At 39.6% G+C, this 16,178-nt stretch overlaps 1 protein-coding gene across 11 annotated transcripts in view; it reads left to right on the top strand.

Moving 5' to 3' along the window:
* Nucleotides 1–16,178, top strand: part of ZC3H14 (zinc finger CCCH-type containing 14) — a 64,231-nt gene that overhangs the window by 489 nt on the left and 47,564 nt on the right. For all 11 annotated transcript variants that reach the window (XM_027775499.1, XM_027775501.1, XM_027775497.1 and 8 more), the window contains exons 2-4: nucleotides 83–125; nucleotides 13,015–13,129; nucleotides 15,696–15,736. In XM_027775499.1, the coding sequence (XP_027631300.1) occupies nucleotides 83–125; nucleotides 13,015–13,129; nucleotides 15,696–15,736 (199 nt within the window). The remainder of the gene's footprint in view (nucleotides 1–82; nucleotides 126–13,014; nucleotides 13,130–15,695; nucleotides 15,737–16,178) is intronic.

The raw sequence follows: 16,178 nt of genomic DNA, 5'->3' as shown, positions 1-16,178 counted from the left end.
GGCGGCGCGCACGGGCAAAGTTGCTTGTGCGCTGGGTTCCAGAGCTGCCTGTCTCACACACGTTTGCTGTTTTCCTCCTCAGAGTGCCATTAAGGGGAAATTGCAAGAATTAGGAGCTTATGTTGGTAAGTTGCTTTTTTGTTCTTAGGGTGAAAGAATTTAGTCTGCAGCTTACTGAATTTCAGGGAATGCATTTTCCATCATACTTTTGACATTGGAGAAACTCCTCCACCTTTTTTTTTTTTTTGGAGAGGTTTTTGCTATGGAGCCTGTGCGCTCGCCAGAGACAGAGACAGAAAGTGAGAAATCACCCTCCAGGGCGAATGGCCACGCCACAATTCCTTCTCCTACATTCTCCTCTCAGGATCTTGGGCACACATGCACACGCGCCCGGCGTGAGTTTTAAGCCACTGGGTTGGGGACTTGAACCGTGGTCGACTACATGGGAGTCCAGCGACATAGCCATTACACTAACTGCTGGTCCCGTCTTCCACCTTCTTTAAATCTGATACCCGCTGGTTTTTTTCTTTATCATCTTTTCATTGAAAGCATATACAACATTGCTTTTTCCTCCCCAAACTCCTTTCAATACGGTGTCTTGAAATTATTATTTTTTTAAGGTTCTGTTATTTTCCATAATGTTTGTCCGAATTTTATTTTTGTTCCTGTTCTTATTTTATTATTGACCTTTTATTTTCAGAACTATTACTATATCCTGTATTCATTGGATGTGAATGATGATTTCTTGTGTGTTTGCCTCTTATGATTCCCTGAGTTATGTTTTCAGATGTGTTCATTTTCTTATCTCTTTCTTATTTTTTTCATCATTTGAATGTTTACTCTGGCCAGTCCCTGGTCTTAACTGTTGTGTATGAATTAACTCATGGTAATCTTCTGGAGAATACTGGAAGCTAAGTGGTAGTGACCTTGATTGTACAAAGAAACAGGATTTGCTTACATGAGCAAAGTTTGACTCCAAAACTAATGCCTCCTTTAAAAATAACAGCTACTACTTCCTGCATTTCTCAAAGTATGGGAGACCCCCAAAGATCTTTGAAATCTAAACTGTTTTCATGTTAATAGGGAGAGAGGGCTTGCTACTTTCACGTGATTGATATTTGAATTGTAAAAAAAAAAAAAAAAGATGATACAACTGCTGGTACTTTAACCTGAAACACAGTCTACTAGAAAACATATTCAAATCACTTCCCACTTGGAATATCAAAAAAAAAAAAAAAAAGCAGTTTCCCTTGAGAATATTATTGATTCCCACACTGGGAGGAAAAAAAAAAATTGATTGGGACCAGCAGGTGTCATGGAGGTTAAGGAAGCTGAATCCCTTGTAACTGTTTGGATTGAGTCCTGAACCCAAGGACTTGAAAAGAATGCTGGGCACGTGTGCATGCATGCCAAAAATCCTGAGAGGAGAGTGTAGGAGAAGGGACTGTCAATGGTTACCTCCCTTAGGGGATGTTTTCTCTGTCTCTCATGTGAGCACACATTCCCTATAGCAACTTCAAATAAGAAAAAATGTAATTGGATGAACCAATACAATTTTTTTCAACTAGCCTTGGACTGCACCTTTTTACTGTTCTGTTGTGAAAATAGTGTGTTCATAAAGCACTTCTTGGAATACAAGAATATTATGATTGTTTTAAGGAAAATAATTGTGATCAAGTTGAAAACTGAACTAGCCACCTTTTTTGTGGAACATCGTTTTTTTTGCATTCTCGGGGTGAGGGGGAGAGAAAGTGAGAAATCACCTCCCAGAGGGGACATCTCCAGTCTCCTCTTTTTGGGCACATGTGCCCCATGTAATTCTCAAGCTGCCAAGTCTTGGACTCAAATCATTAAGCTGGCCATGAAGGATACGAGTCCTGGACCTGGCATCTTGAAATTCACACAAGGCACGTGTGTGTGCATGCCCAAAATCCTGGGAGTAGACTGGAGAAGGGATTTCAGCATGTCCATCCCTCTGAGGTGGGGTGGTGGTTTCTTACTTTTCTTCCCTCTCTCTTTCTGGCAAGTGCATGTGCCCTGTAACAAAGATCTTTAACAACAACAAAAAGAATTTCTGATGAAATCACTGGTGATATTAACAAATATAATTAATTATATTGTCTGAGTCGTATCCAAGTAACAGTGGTTTGCATAGCTCAGTGAACCAGCGATTTCCAAATGATCAGTGCATAAAGTTACACTAAAACTGCAGGATGTCTCAGTGAACGTTCATACAATAGTACTAGAAAGTCATTGATTTCATACTGATTTTGGATTCTACTCTGTTGCTAACATTTGTGGAACTATTACTTGCTGAGTTTCGGTGAAGTATCAGAAAAATACATTATCTAGAAAGGCTATTAAAATACTCTTTTCTAGTGACAGATCTGTGTGGGACCAGATTTTCTTCACATTTTTAATTAGAATGACATATCACAACAGATTAAATGCAGAAGTAGAAATTAGAATCAGGCTGTCTTTTGTTTTAGAAAGTTTAGTGTTTTTCTTTTTTTTTCTTCTAGATTTTTACCATAGGGCACTTATGCTCACCAGAGAGATATAGAGAGGGAAAGTGAGAAATCACTTTCATCCCCCTGGGGGGAATGGCCATGCCACAACCCCTTCTCCATTCTACTGGGATTTGGGGCATGCATGCACACCTGGTGTGATTTTCAAGCCGTCTAGTCCATGACTCAAACCTTGGTTGGCTATGTGGGAGTCCACTGCCTTATGTTACCTGCTGGCCCTGAAAGTTTAGTTATTTTTAAATTCTTTTTTTTTTTGAAGAGGTTTTTGTTATAGGGCATGTGGGCTTTCCAGAAAGACGGAGAGAAGCAGAGAGACAGAAAGTGAGAAATCACCCCCCGAGGAGGGTTGGCCATGCTGCAATTCCTTCTCCTTTATTCTCTTCTCAGGATCTCAGGCACGCATGTACACATGCCCGGCGTGAATTTAAGCTACTAGGTCCAGGATTTGAACCACAGTCGACTACATGGGAGCTCAGCGACATAGCCATTACTCCAACTGCTGGTCCCAAGTTTAGTTATTTTAATAAAAACATTATCTATGTTACCGTAGTTGGGTGTGCTGCTAACATGTGATGGATATGTTATTTTTAGGTAAATTAATAACTATTTTGAAAAGGTCTTAGTTTTCCTCCATGACTTCTTTCTGCTCCTGTGAGTAACTTGGTTCTAGGGGATCGGCTCATCTGCCCCCATGTGCCGCCCACCCCCTGGGACCGCCCGGGCCTCTGCTGCAAGCTGATCCCTTCTGACAGCCTGGATGCCTTTCCCCATTCACCCTCACTGAAGAAAGTTAAGTTTGGAAAGGTGGGGAGAGGCAAACACAGACTTTAGCTCCACCTGAAGCTGAAGAACTGGATCCTGGCAGCTATTGGAGAACTTTTTGTACAATGCAGATCAAGTGATGGGAAAATCGAGTGCTTAATAGCATTGCTTAAATTTGTGAATTTAAGGTTCATTAGTTTAATAAAGGTAGGCTTGATTTCAGATTCAAATCTTCCCAAGCTACTTGAATTGAAAAACCTTGAGCTCAGTGAGAGTAGGGTTTATGGAGGCCTGGACATGTTAGTGGAAAAACTTTCAAATCTCTCACACATCTTAAGTGGAAATAAACTGAAAGACATCAGCATTTTGGAACTTTTGAAAAAATTGGAGTATCTGAAAAGCCTGCAGGTCACTAACCTGAATGACTACGGAAAGTGTGTCTTTTTTTTTTTTTGGAGAGGTTTTCGCTATAGGGCGCATGCACTCGCCCGACAGACAGAGACAGAGAGCGAGAAAGCGAGAAATCACCCCCCAGGGGGGATGGCCATGCCGCAATCCCTTCTCCATTCTCCTCTTGGGATCTTGGGCACGCACGCACACGCACCCGGCGTGTGTTTAAGCCACTGGGTCTAGGACACGAACTGCGTTCAACTTCATGGGAGTCCAGCGACATAGCCATTGTGCTAACTGCTGGTCCCCTGAGAGTGTGTCTTTAGGTTCCTACCCCAGCTGACCTACCTGGACAGCTATGATTGAGAGAACCGGGAAACCCCCAACTCAGATGCTGAAGTAGTTAGTGTGGATGAAGAGGAGGAGGAAGGTGAGGATGAAGATGGAGGAAGGAAGAAGGAAGAGTTTGATGGAGAAAATAAAAAAAATGTGGATGTAGATGGGGAAGAAGATGAAGTTATTGGGGAGAAAGAAGAATTTGAATGTTACGAAGTTGGTGAAGATGAAGAGGAAGAAAGTGGGGTGAGCAGAGTAAGAGACAGATGATGAAGGATAAAATGATTAAGACCCCAAGTAACCTGCAACGACAGAATTGTTCAGTATTGGTTGGACTGCTCATGGATTTGTAGCTGTTTATTTGTAGCTGTTTTTTTTTTTTTTTTTTTTAAAGGTACCTATGATTCAAAACTAGTATACCCACCCACCCACTCAAAGAGTCAAAGGATAGTTCCAGTGACATTCCTTCTTCCTACATTTATTCCCTCTTAGTAATCCACCACCAAGGTTTGGGGACTTCACCCCAACAAAACTGTGTTAATTAGGTTTTCTGTAAGACATTTTTGGTGGCGTGAGAAGCTGTGATTGGTGAGTCAACTGTTTCTGGTTACTAATTACATTAAGATTGTAACAGCATTTTTACTTTACAACAAAGAAGTTTTGTAAATAAAATCTTAACATTTTTGGGTCTATTTTAAAAGTTTTTTGTTGTTATTACGTTAGAACATTTTACGTGACAACTGCCAAAAAAGTATTTTTAAGCATTTAAGTGAAATAAACACGTTACTCTTTTGTTAAAATAGTCTCAGTTTAAATTTTGAATACTATAAATATCAATTGATAAAACTTGCATTGGGGACCAACAGTTGGTGTAATGACTATGTTGGTGGAATTCCACATAGTCGACCAGGGTTCAAGTCCTGGATCCAGTGACTTAAAACTCACACCAGCCACATGTGTGTGCTGATCCTGAGAGGAGAATGGAAGAGAAGGGATTGCGGTGTGGCCATCTCCCCAGGGGAAGATTTCTCATTTTCTATCTCTCTGTCTGTTTCTGTCTTTCTGGTGAGTGCACATGCCCTATAGCAAAAACCTCTCCTAAATGAATGAATGAATGAATGAATGAAAGAAATCCTGTGTCAACCAGAGAAAATGTCTTATAACGTGCAGGTTGAGAGTTGGTAACTTAGGAAGTATTTACCACTTGCTGGATACTTGTTAGAAGACTTTAATAGATGAGAAAGTAAAGGCTCAGAGAAGATGAAACTGAATCAGAATTTACTTTTTTATTCATTCAACACTTACTGGTTCTTACCTATGAGTCAGAAACTCATTTTGCCTCCAGATGAGAAATCACCAAAGAACCTACTGAGAACTTTTAAAATTTTATTACATGAGAGCATAAACACATGGTAATTGAGCCTAAATTCAATCTTATTGATGACTCGCATCATTTATCAGAAATCATAAACCAGGAATTTTCAACTTGTTCAGAATCTTGTTACATGCTTAACCTAGTTCATCATGAAATACATTAGGTTGGTACAAAAGCAATGACAATTTTGTAATGTGAATTATAAATCATTATATTGGGTTGTAAGAAAAGGCATGATGGGCCTCGCGTTGACAGGCCTGCATTGTCCAGCCTTACAAGTGCTATCCTGTGGGTGCTCTGCCTGCTGCACCCCCGCCACAGTCGTGTGGTGATACTCTGACTGCAGTCCCGCCACCGCCTCACCCACTCAGAGCCACTGCACTGGCATTCCTTATAGGCCATGGAGATGGCTGTTGGAATTGTGATTTTTTTATGACCTTCCTAACACCGGGTACATGTCTGCTAAGCAATTTGAATCAGTTCAGAAGACAGTAGATGGAAGAAGATGTCAAGTAGCTGTTAGCACCCAAAAAGCTATCAGAGAAAGCTACAGCTTCTTTAACTGAGCACAAGTACTTAGTGATGCAACCATTGTGGATATTCAGTTTCAAAACTATGTTCATGGTAAATACTTTGTACATTTTTATTACTGTGCATCAAATAGATGTATAGTTAGAGAATTTTGTTCTGCTTAAGTGTTAAACTGAAACGTTTGTGGTTTGGAAAAAAAAAGAAAAGGCATGACACATTTTTGCATAGAGAAATATTAGAAAAAAATACATCATGCATTTTCTGACAACCAGTAACAAGACACTGACACATCTTTATTTATTAATCAAAATAGGAACCATTACAGTCAGTACATTTTGCCAGTAAGAAATAAGTTCATTTATTCCTTCAGTGTAAAAATCCATTGTTTGGGATTTGATGAACTCTTGGAAACCATCTGCATCCTGCTGATTGTGGAAGTGTTTTCCTTGCAAAAAGTTGTTGAAATGCTTGAAGAAGTGGTAGTTGGCTAGAGGTCGGGTGAACATGGTGGATAAAGCAAAACTTTGCAGACCAATTTGTTCAGTTTTTTTTTTTTTCCGCTATAGGGCGCGTGCGCTTGCCAGACAGACAGAGAGAGACATAGAGACAGAAAGCGAGAAATCGCCCCCCAGGGGGGATGGTCATGCCGCAATCCCTTCTCCATTCTCCTCTTGGGATCCTGGGCACGCACGCACACACGCACACGTGCCTGGCATGAGTTTTAAGCCACTGGGTCCGGGACGCAAACCGCGGTCGACTATGTGGGAGTCCAGTGACATAGCCATTACGCTAACTGCTGGTTCCCAATTTGTTCAACTTTTGAAACGTGGTTGTGTGACATGCCTTCGGATATTGTCCTGGAGAAGAATTGGGCCCTTTCTGTTGACCACTGTCAGCTACAGGCATTGTGGTTTTTGGTGTATCTCACTGAGTTGCTGAGTGTACTTCTCAGATGTAATGATTTTGCCAGGATTCAGAAAGTTGTAGTGGATCAGACCCCACCAGCCAGTGATTATGACCTTTTTAGTGCAGGTTTGGCTTTGGAGCTGCTGCCTAGACCAGCCTCTGAGCTCTTCATTGCTGATTGTCGTATAAGATCCACTTTTCATTGCAGGTCACAATCCAATTGAGAAATAGTTCGTTGTTGTTGGGTAGAATAAGAAGATTGGGCCAGCAGTTGGCAAGGTGGTTAAGGTGCAGAACTCTCATGTGGCAGACCGTGATTTGAGTCAAAGACTTGACTGTATGCTTTTACTTTTCCTCTCTGATGAATTAAAATAATATTAATAATAATTAAATCATTTTTTAAAATGAGTAAAGAGAAGACAACACTTCAAAACGATTGTTTGATTTTTGGTCAGCTCACGAGGCACTCACTGAGTTTTTCAACCTTTCCAATTTGCTTCAAGTGTTGAGCGTAGAATGGTCAATGTAGAGTTATTCAGTAACTTCTCTGGTTGTAAGAGGTTCAGCTTTGATCATTGCTCTTGGTTGTTGTCAACTTCTCGTGGTAGCCACTGTGCTCTGGCTCATCTTCAAGGCTTATCTCCTTTGCAAGGTTTTTTCAACCATTACTGCACTGTAAGTAAGCTCGCTAGTTTCTGGGCCAGTGCATTGTTTATGTTGTGAGTTATCTCCACAGCTTTGTGACCCATTTGGAACCCTAATAAGAAAATGACTCGTTTGCTTTTTGTCTAAGCTCTTTCTCATAGCCTAAAATATATATAAAATAAGTAACAGGTAGTAAGTCATGACCAAAAAAAAAAAAAAGTGAGAAATGCACGTTAAAATGGTGTATAATAATTTATTTAAGAATGTATCCAGTAGGGACCAGCAAGTGGTTTAGTGGTTAAGACTCCCATGTAGCTAGCTGTGGTTTGAGTCCCAAACCTGGCAGCTTGAGACTTAATGCCAGGCGTGTGTATGCGCATGTCTAAAATCTCAAGAAATGAATCGAGGGGAAAGGGTTGGCATGGCATCCCATTTGGGAGGTGACTTCTCACTTTCTCGCTTCTGCAGTTGTACATACTATGGCAAAAACCTTTAAAAAAACAAAAATGTATCCAGTAGCATTCAGCAAATTTCAACAATGCAAAACAGCAATTACTTTTGCACCAACCTAATTATGTGAAAATGCCCTGTGTTTTCAAAACATTTTCATATATAGTTATGCACTGTAATGTTTTGGTCAGTGATAGACCAAGTATCTGAAAGTGGTCATCTACAATTATGCTATATAAGCCTGGACTTTACCATCTAGGTCTGTGTAAGTATACTCAGATGCTTATACAGTGACAGAATCTCCTTACAGTGCATTTCTCAGAATATATCACTGTAGTTAAGTGATGGTATGACTAGTTCCATTTGTTTCTGAACATAGTGCTAGAGTGGAGGTGGCAAGTAGTAAGGTCTCCATTTTATGAATAAAGAAATTCCATTTTGAAGGACTACATAGAGCTGGTTAGCAGCAGATTTAAGATTAGAGGACTCAAGTCCGGGGCCGGCAAGGTAGCATGGTGACTGAGGTGCTGTGCTCCGACATCCCTGACTGGTTCGAGTCGACCTGGCAGCTTGCTTTCTCTCTCTCTCTCTCTCTGGTCAAATTGAAGAATAAAATTAAAAATCCTGAAAAAATATACTCTCTTTCAAACAGACAAACTCAGGTCTGCTGAGTCCTTTGGGCTGTGTAGAAATCACATACTCCTTCTCTAGACCTCCACTTTAATCTTCTGCCACAGTTCCACATACTAGCACAGTTCCTTTACTGTGTTCATTGAATTTCTTAAGAGTGGCGATTTCATGAAATTTGCTAAGTTTTCGAATACTCAGTGGGTGCATTTCGTAGATTATGTGTTAGGATTGTTGTAAGACTTCAACAGATGAGAAAATTGAGGCTCAGAGAAGATGAAGCTGAACCAGGATTGATTTTTTTTCTTTTTAGGCTGCTGTGTTCCAGTATCTTAGGAGAGAGTCTGCTGGTATTGTTTTGTTTTGTTAAATTTTTTTTGTGAGAGAAACACAAGCACCCTCAGTTAGTCTCACACCGTGATCCTCCCCCAAATCTTCCCAGCCAGCCAGGATTATGGGTGCATGGAGCATGTATCTTGTGTTCACAGGTCAACCTGGGTACTAAACTCCAATCTTCTATATGGCTTCAGGATCACAGAGCAGTGTGCTGCCAGTACAACACTGTGGCTGAGCCATAAATGTTGATTAAGTGGGTAACGAGATCACTATTGGACTCTGTGAAATAAAATAGCATACATTATTTATGTTTATAGTTTGCTACCTAATTACTTGTATCTACGTTTGTCATTGTTCTGGAATGGTGATTCTCCCTTTGCTTATGCTAGAAAGAATTATGGAACCTTTTTAAGATTATGAAAAGAATCCCTCATAAATACTGGAATATTTTCAGGGCATTGAGTGGAAGGAGTACTGTGGTTTGCCATCTTTTTTTTTTCTTTTTTAAAGAAGTAATTAGATGGGAGCCAGCAGGTGGCATAGTAGTTATGGTGCTCCCACATGGCCAGCCGTAGTTAGCATCCTGGACCTGACTACTTGAAAATCATGCTAGGTGTGTGTGCATTTGTGACCAAAATTATGTGAGGAGAAGGAATTGCAGTGTAGCCATCCCCCTAAGGGGTGATTTCTCACTCTCCCTACAGCTGTCTGTCTGTCTCTGGCAAGCACACATGACCTATGGCAAAACCATTAATAAATAAAGTTTCACCTTTTTTTTTAAAAGAATTATTTATTTAACCTCATTTATTCATTTATTTATTTTAATTTGACCAGAGAGAGAGAGATGGGGGGGTGGGGAGTGGATGAGAACCAAGCCACCAGGTCCAGGACTTGAAGGGTGGTTGGCCATGTGGGAGTGTCCAGCACCTAAACCACCAGCATACCACCTTACTAGCCCCCTCATCTGTGTGTGTGTGTGTGTGTGTGTGTGTGTGTGTTTAAAATGGAGCACTTCAGTGAGATGGTAGTTATACTTCACTCAGAACAGTTTTTTATTCACATTTTACTAGTACACTGTGAGCTTCTATAAACCTTCAAAATGTTCTTGTATATATATTTTTAGTATGCTGATTTCAAATGACTTCTAGAAGTCTCCCAGAATTGTAGAAGAATGTGTCATGAGCACATGTTAGTTTTTCATTTTTATTTTTCATTGTATGTCTATTGAGAAAGCAATATATGAATTTCTTTTTATTGCCAGAGGTTTTATTTGCTGTAGAGAAAGAGAAAGAGAGAGCACCCCTCCCAGTAAAGTGTGATCACACCCCCAATCCCTTCTCCATTTCTCCATCCTGTTGGGATTTTGGGAACCCACACACATGCACCTCATGTGTTTTTTAAGCTGCTGGTGGACAGGGATTTCAATTGCGTTTAACCATGTGGGATCCAGTCCCTTAAACACTAGGCTCTGGGACTGGCCCAAGAAGACAGTATATGAATTTCTAACAGCTTTGTTGATAAATAATTGGCAATCATTAAATTGAACTTAACCTAAAGTCTACAGTTTGGTATTTCTTTTTTTTTTTTTTTTTTTTGAGAGGTTTTTGCTATAGGGCGCATGCGCTCACCAGCCAGACAGAGAGACAGAAAGCGAGAAATCACCCCCCAGGGGGATGGCCACGCTGCAATCCCTTCTCCGTTCTCCTGGCGGGATCTTGGGCATGCACACATATGTGCCCGGCGTGAGTTTTAAGCCACCGGGTCCAGGACACTAACCATGGTCATCTATGTGAGAGTCCAGCGACATAGCCATTATACTAACTGCTGGTCCCCAGTTTGGTATTTCTTGGCATGTATACATATACCCATGAAACCATCACCATAGTCAAGGTAGTAAACGTATTCATAATCCTCAGTTTCTAGAGGCCTGTTTGTATTTCTCCTTCATACCTTTCCTTTGCCCCATCCCTGTTCCCAGGCAACCACTGATCTCATAAAAACTGTTAGAATATGCAAACTATTTATTGAAGGAAAACAGTCTGTTTGTATTATTGACATGAGGGGAAAAGTCTCTCAAGATCACCACAGTATTCCAACTTTTTATCTGTTACCATTGGCAGTCCGTAATAGGTATTATGAATAAATAAGCTACCAGGCTATTTACTGTAATTGTTAAGAGCAGTGGGAGCCCTTTTTTGTTTGTTTAATCATGTCTGAATAGTATCTTTTTTTTTGTTCTGTTTTGTTTTTGCTATAGGGCATGTGCACTTGCCAGAGAGAGAGAGAGAAAGTGAGAAATCAGAGGCCAGGAGATGGCATAGTGATTATGTCCCTGGACTCTCACATGGCCAACCATGGTTCAATTTCCGGATTGGGTGACTTGAAAAGCACACCAGGCACATTTGCATGCATGCCCAGGATCCCAGGGGAAGAATGGAGGAGAAGGGATTGTGATGTGGCCACTTCCCTTGGGGGGTGATTTCTCACTTTTCCTTCTCACTGTCTCTGTCTCTCCTGCAAGCATACACACCCTACGGCAAAACCTCTTAAAAAAAAATCATAATCACCCTTTGGGAGTATGACCATGCCACAATTCCTTCTCCACTTTCTTCTTGGGATTTTGGACATGCACTCACACACATGCTCCTGATATGAGTCTCAGGCTGCTGGATCCAGGACTTAAACCTTGAAACTGGCCATGTGGGATCCAGTGTCTTAACCTCCTTGCCACCTGCCACCTCAAGAGCCTTTTGATAATTTACAAAGAAAAATAAAATGAATGGCTACTTTTCATCTTCTCATATTTTGCATGCTTCCATCAAATATTCTAATTTCTCTAGTTCTTTGTAGAGTGAGCTTTCTCAGTATATTTGTGTTTGTCTTGAATTTAATTTTGATAGTTTTCTTTCAAATAAGTGTCTGATAACATTTCTGAAATAAAATCTTTCAGCCTTTGTAGAAGTGGTGTGAACATTTAAAGTATCAGGGAAACCTAAAGAATTATTTTGATTGAACTTTATATTATTTATTTATTTAAATTTGACCAGAGAGGGACAGAGTGAGAGAAAGAGAGAGAGAGAGAGAGAGAGAGCGAGAGCGCAAGCAAGCAAGCCACCAGGTCCAGGACTTGAACTGCGGTCGGCCATGTGGGATTCCAGTGCCTTTAACCACTATGCCACCTGCTGGCCCCAGTGCCAGAGAAATCTAAAGTAGTTTTTGTTTTCTGTTTTGTTTTTTTTTTTTCTGGTGAAGATTAGAATTCCTGATAGTGAATTTGTTGTCTTCTTACTGGGAGTATTATGATTTTTTTGTTTTCGGGCTTATACCTCACACTCAAAATCATTGGGCAGGATTATCACTGTGAGGGTAAAACAACAAATAGGATTGTAATTATGTAGCTAATTTTTTAAAAAGAATTATTTCTTTTAACTTTATTTATTTATTTTTAATTTGGCCAGAGAGGGACAGAGTGAGAAAGAAAGTGAAAAAGCAAGCTGCCAGGTCCAGGCTTGAACCGTCGTTGGCCATGTGGGAGTTCAGTGCCCTTAACCAATAGGCCTCCTGCTGACCCCTATTTAGCTAATCTTAAGGTTGAATTTTAAAATGATGTTGAGTTTTTTAGTTTATTTACTGTTGGTACAAGTTTGTTATTCTGGATAATTGAAATCTGCCTTTACAAAGGACAAACGGAACATTAAAAGAAAATTGTTATTATTGGGAAATGTTTATGTACTTTCTAGAAGCTTCTCTAAATTAAAAGCATTATTAAAAAGATTCCTTAGAAGGAAACACTGTATTCTCAAGTTTGACTATTACGCAAAATGTCTAGTTTTGTAAATATTCACCAGTTATTCCTAATTCCCATCTTCCTATAAGTTTGTCGAAAAAGTCATGATGCTTTTTTCTCTGCAAAAAAAAGGGCTCATGACTTTCCTGACAACCCAGTAATAACTGAGTACATGTGAAATGAAGAAGAAAAAAAGAAAGCTCTGCTTTCTTGTACAGCATAATTACAGTACAGCTGAGATACTGATTTTTATAACTACGTTTATGTTTTCAAGTACATTAGCTTAAGTAGGCGAAAGTATTAGAACCAAAAAAGTTTCATACTCTTTTCCTTTTAAATAGATGAAGAACTTCCTGATTACATTATGGTGATGGTGGCCAACAAGAAGAGTCAGGACCAAATGACAGAGGACCTGTCCCTGTTTCTAGGGAACAACACAATTCGATTCACCGTATGGTATGTTTCTGTATATCTATGCCTTGGATCAAAATTTGACACAAGTCATTGTAGGTGTTTTGCCTGACAGTTGCATTAGGCTTATCTTGGAGAGGCATTTTGTGAGTGATGAGAGTACAGCCTCTGGAGCCAGACTGCCAAGGTTGAATCTTCCCTCTTGCCTCTGTTTCTTTACCTGTGAAGTGGGAATAGGAAGTCACTAACTTTACAGAATGATTTTGAGTGTTAAATGAGCTCATATGTATGAAGTGCTTACAGGTTTACCTGGATCATAGATGTTAGAATTTTTTAGCTATACTCATTATTTTTCCTTCGTCTATTTCTACATTCTTTTTCTTCTGACCAAAACCAATTACACACTTCTTCCCACCAAAACCAGTTACAGATGTGTGGACTGAGTTAGCTTCCTATATTACTCTTTGCAATTAGTTACCTCTGAGGGGACAAGGTTTTCATTTTGAATATTTCTTAGCCTTTTTAAAACTTTTAAAAAGAACTCATGCTTTTATTTGACAGAAATTTCAATCACCTTTAAAGTTTGCAATTTTAAAGTAGGCAAATATAAATTAATAATTTTTCATTTGCTTTTTCAAACTATATGTCTTTTTTAAAATAAGAATTTAATTTAATTTCTTTATTCATTTATTTTAATTTGACTAGAGAGACACAGAGAAAGAGAGGGAAAGTGAGAAAGCAAGCCACCAGGTCCGGACTCAAACAGTGGTCAGCCATGAAGGAGTGTCCAGCATCTTAACCACCATGTTACCTACTGGTCCCCTCAAACCATATATGTCTTTAGTTGAAAATATTGGCTGAAAGCCTATGAGTCAGTTAAGGCCAGCTCCTAGTACCAGGTTTAAGATCTAATGAGGCTGGGACTAGCAGTTAGCTTAATGGCTATATTACTGGACTCCCACGTAGTCGACCGCAGTTCGCGTCCCGGACCCAGTGGCTTAAACTCACGCCAGGCGCATGTGTGTGCGTGCCCAAGATCCCGAGAGGAGAATGGAGGAGAAGGGATTGCAGTGTGACCATCTCCCCTGGGGGGTGATTTCTCGCTTTCTGTCTCTCTGTCTGGTGAGCGCACGTGCCCTATAGCAAACCCCCCCCCCAATAAATAAATAAATAAATAAATAAAAAGATCTAATGAGGCTGAGAGACGGTTTGATGTGGCTGAGGCCTGAGGCAGGAAATACTCATATAAGGATCCTCAGACTGTGAGGCATTAGTTAACAGTGAAATCTGAGTGAAATTAGTGGCCTGCATTATTTGAATATCAAGAGACTGAAAGATAATGGGAAATGGTGAAGTTGGTTAACTTCATAGAGGTGGTTTTACAGGTATTTTTACCCCAGTAGGCGGCTGCGTGCTTTACAGCTCTTATGAAGCCTCCTCGAGATTCTGCACAGAATTCTCTGGGTTTATATTGCACAGTTTTGAACAACATGGCGAGGTTGTAGTGGCGCTTCAAATGACACAATACAAATGCTTCTTCAGTGTGGGTGACCTACCTACTTGTTAAAATTTGTCCCAAAGCTTGCCCTCCCCCAACTCCTTCCAGAAAAGAACATGGTGCTTTTGACTGGGATATTACCATTATTGTTTCTTTGTTTGTTTGTATGTAGTTTCACATACAGTTTTTATGATATGATCTTTGATTCAACCTTTGGATCACTTTGAATTCAGCTAATCTTTGATACCAGACTGACATAGTAGATACTTTTTCAGATAACTTGTTGAAATACCTAGACACATTTCTTAAATAAAGAACTTACTGACTGAATTTAAAAGCAGGTTAATTCAACTTACTTTTTTATAAAATTAGTTCGTTAACATGTACTGTTGCAAGAGGATGGTGGCATTTTGCCCTCTCAAGTTAAGTGTTTATTAACATCAGCCCCAAACAGACTATCATGATTCTTTGGAGCCTTGAAATAAAATTGTGTCCGTGGGGATACTGGCATGTGAGATACTAAAAAGATTTCTGGTGTTTTGGGTAGGTATGGCTTTTTAGAAGGACTATAAGGCAAATTTACTTCATATGTAATTACTAAAATATGCTTCAAGCAAGATTGCAGCTTATATTTGCTTACAGCATTGTATTGAGAGTAATAGTTACACAAAATGCTCTGTATTTTGAAATTATGTATAACTTTTTTCACTTCTCTGAATTAAGTAACCTAAGAAATCATGTAAGTAGTTAAAGCAAATATAAATTGATCAATTATAGTAATAAGCCTTATTTCATGTGTGCACTACTTAATACGTAATCTTCATTGAGTTAGTCTTTAAGAAACATGGTGATTTCTTTTTTTCTGTAGACTAAAACACTGGTCAGCTTATATTTTTGCACTTATTTCTTCAGAGGCTAGATGTTGAAAATAGTGAAGAAAAACTGAATTTTTTAACAGTATTTATATAAAGCCCTTTTTTAAGATATGAAACTTGAAAGTTAATTTTATTACAATTTACTTATTAAATAATTGCTTACCTATATTTATGTAAATATATCAAATTTAGAATGGCAGTTGAAATAAAATCTTAAAGAAGGCTTTTCTTTTTTTAGGCTTCATGGTGTATTAGATAAACTTCGCTCTGTTACAACTGGTAAGCTCTTTAAATTGTGGTTTCTTAAATTCTTGCTTGTTTAAAGTGTATGATTTCTTACTGAAGTTATTAATACTGCTTTTTGGAGGGGAAACCATAACTTTTACAGTAGTGGTTCATTTGAACTTTTTAGGAAACATATTTTTAGCTCTTACTTTTATGAATTTAAGAGTAAATTTAACAGGGAACCAGCAGTTAGCGTAATGGCTATGTTGCTGGACTCCCACGTAGTCGACCGCGGTTTGCGTCCCATACTCGGTGGCTTAAAACTCACGCTGGGCGCGTGTGCGTGCGTGCCCAAGCTCCCGAGAGGAGAATGGAGGAGAAGGGATTGCGGCGTGACCATCCCCCCTGGGGGGTGATTTCTTGCTTTCTGTCTCTATGTCTCTGTCTGTCTGGTGAGCGCACACGCCCTGTAGTGAAAACCTCTCAAAAAAAAAAA

The sequence above is a fragment of the Tupaia chinensis genome, unplaced genomic scaffold (genome assembly GCF_000334495.1).
Source record: "Tupaia chinensis unplaced genomic scaffold, TupChi_1.0 Scaffold000568_1, whole genome shotgun sequence".
Classification (NCBI taxonomy): domain Eukaryota; kingdom Metazoa; phylum Chordata; class Mammalia; order Scandentia; family Tupaiidae; genus Tupaia; species Tupaia belangeri.
This window is presented reverse-complemented; position numbering and strand designations above follow the sequence as displayed.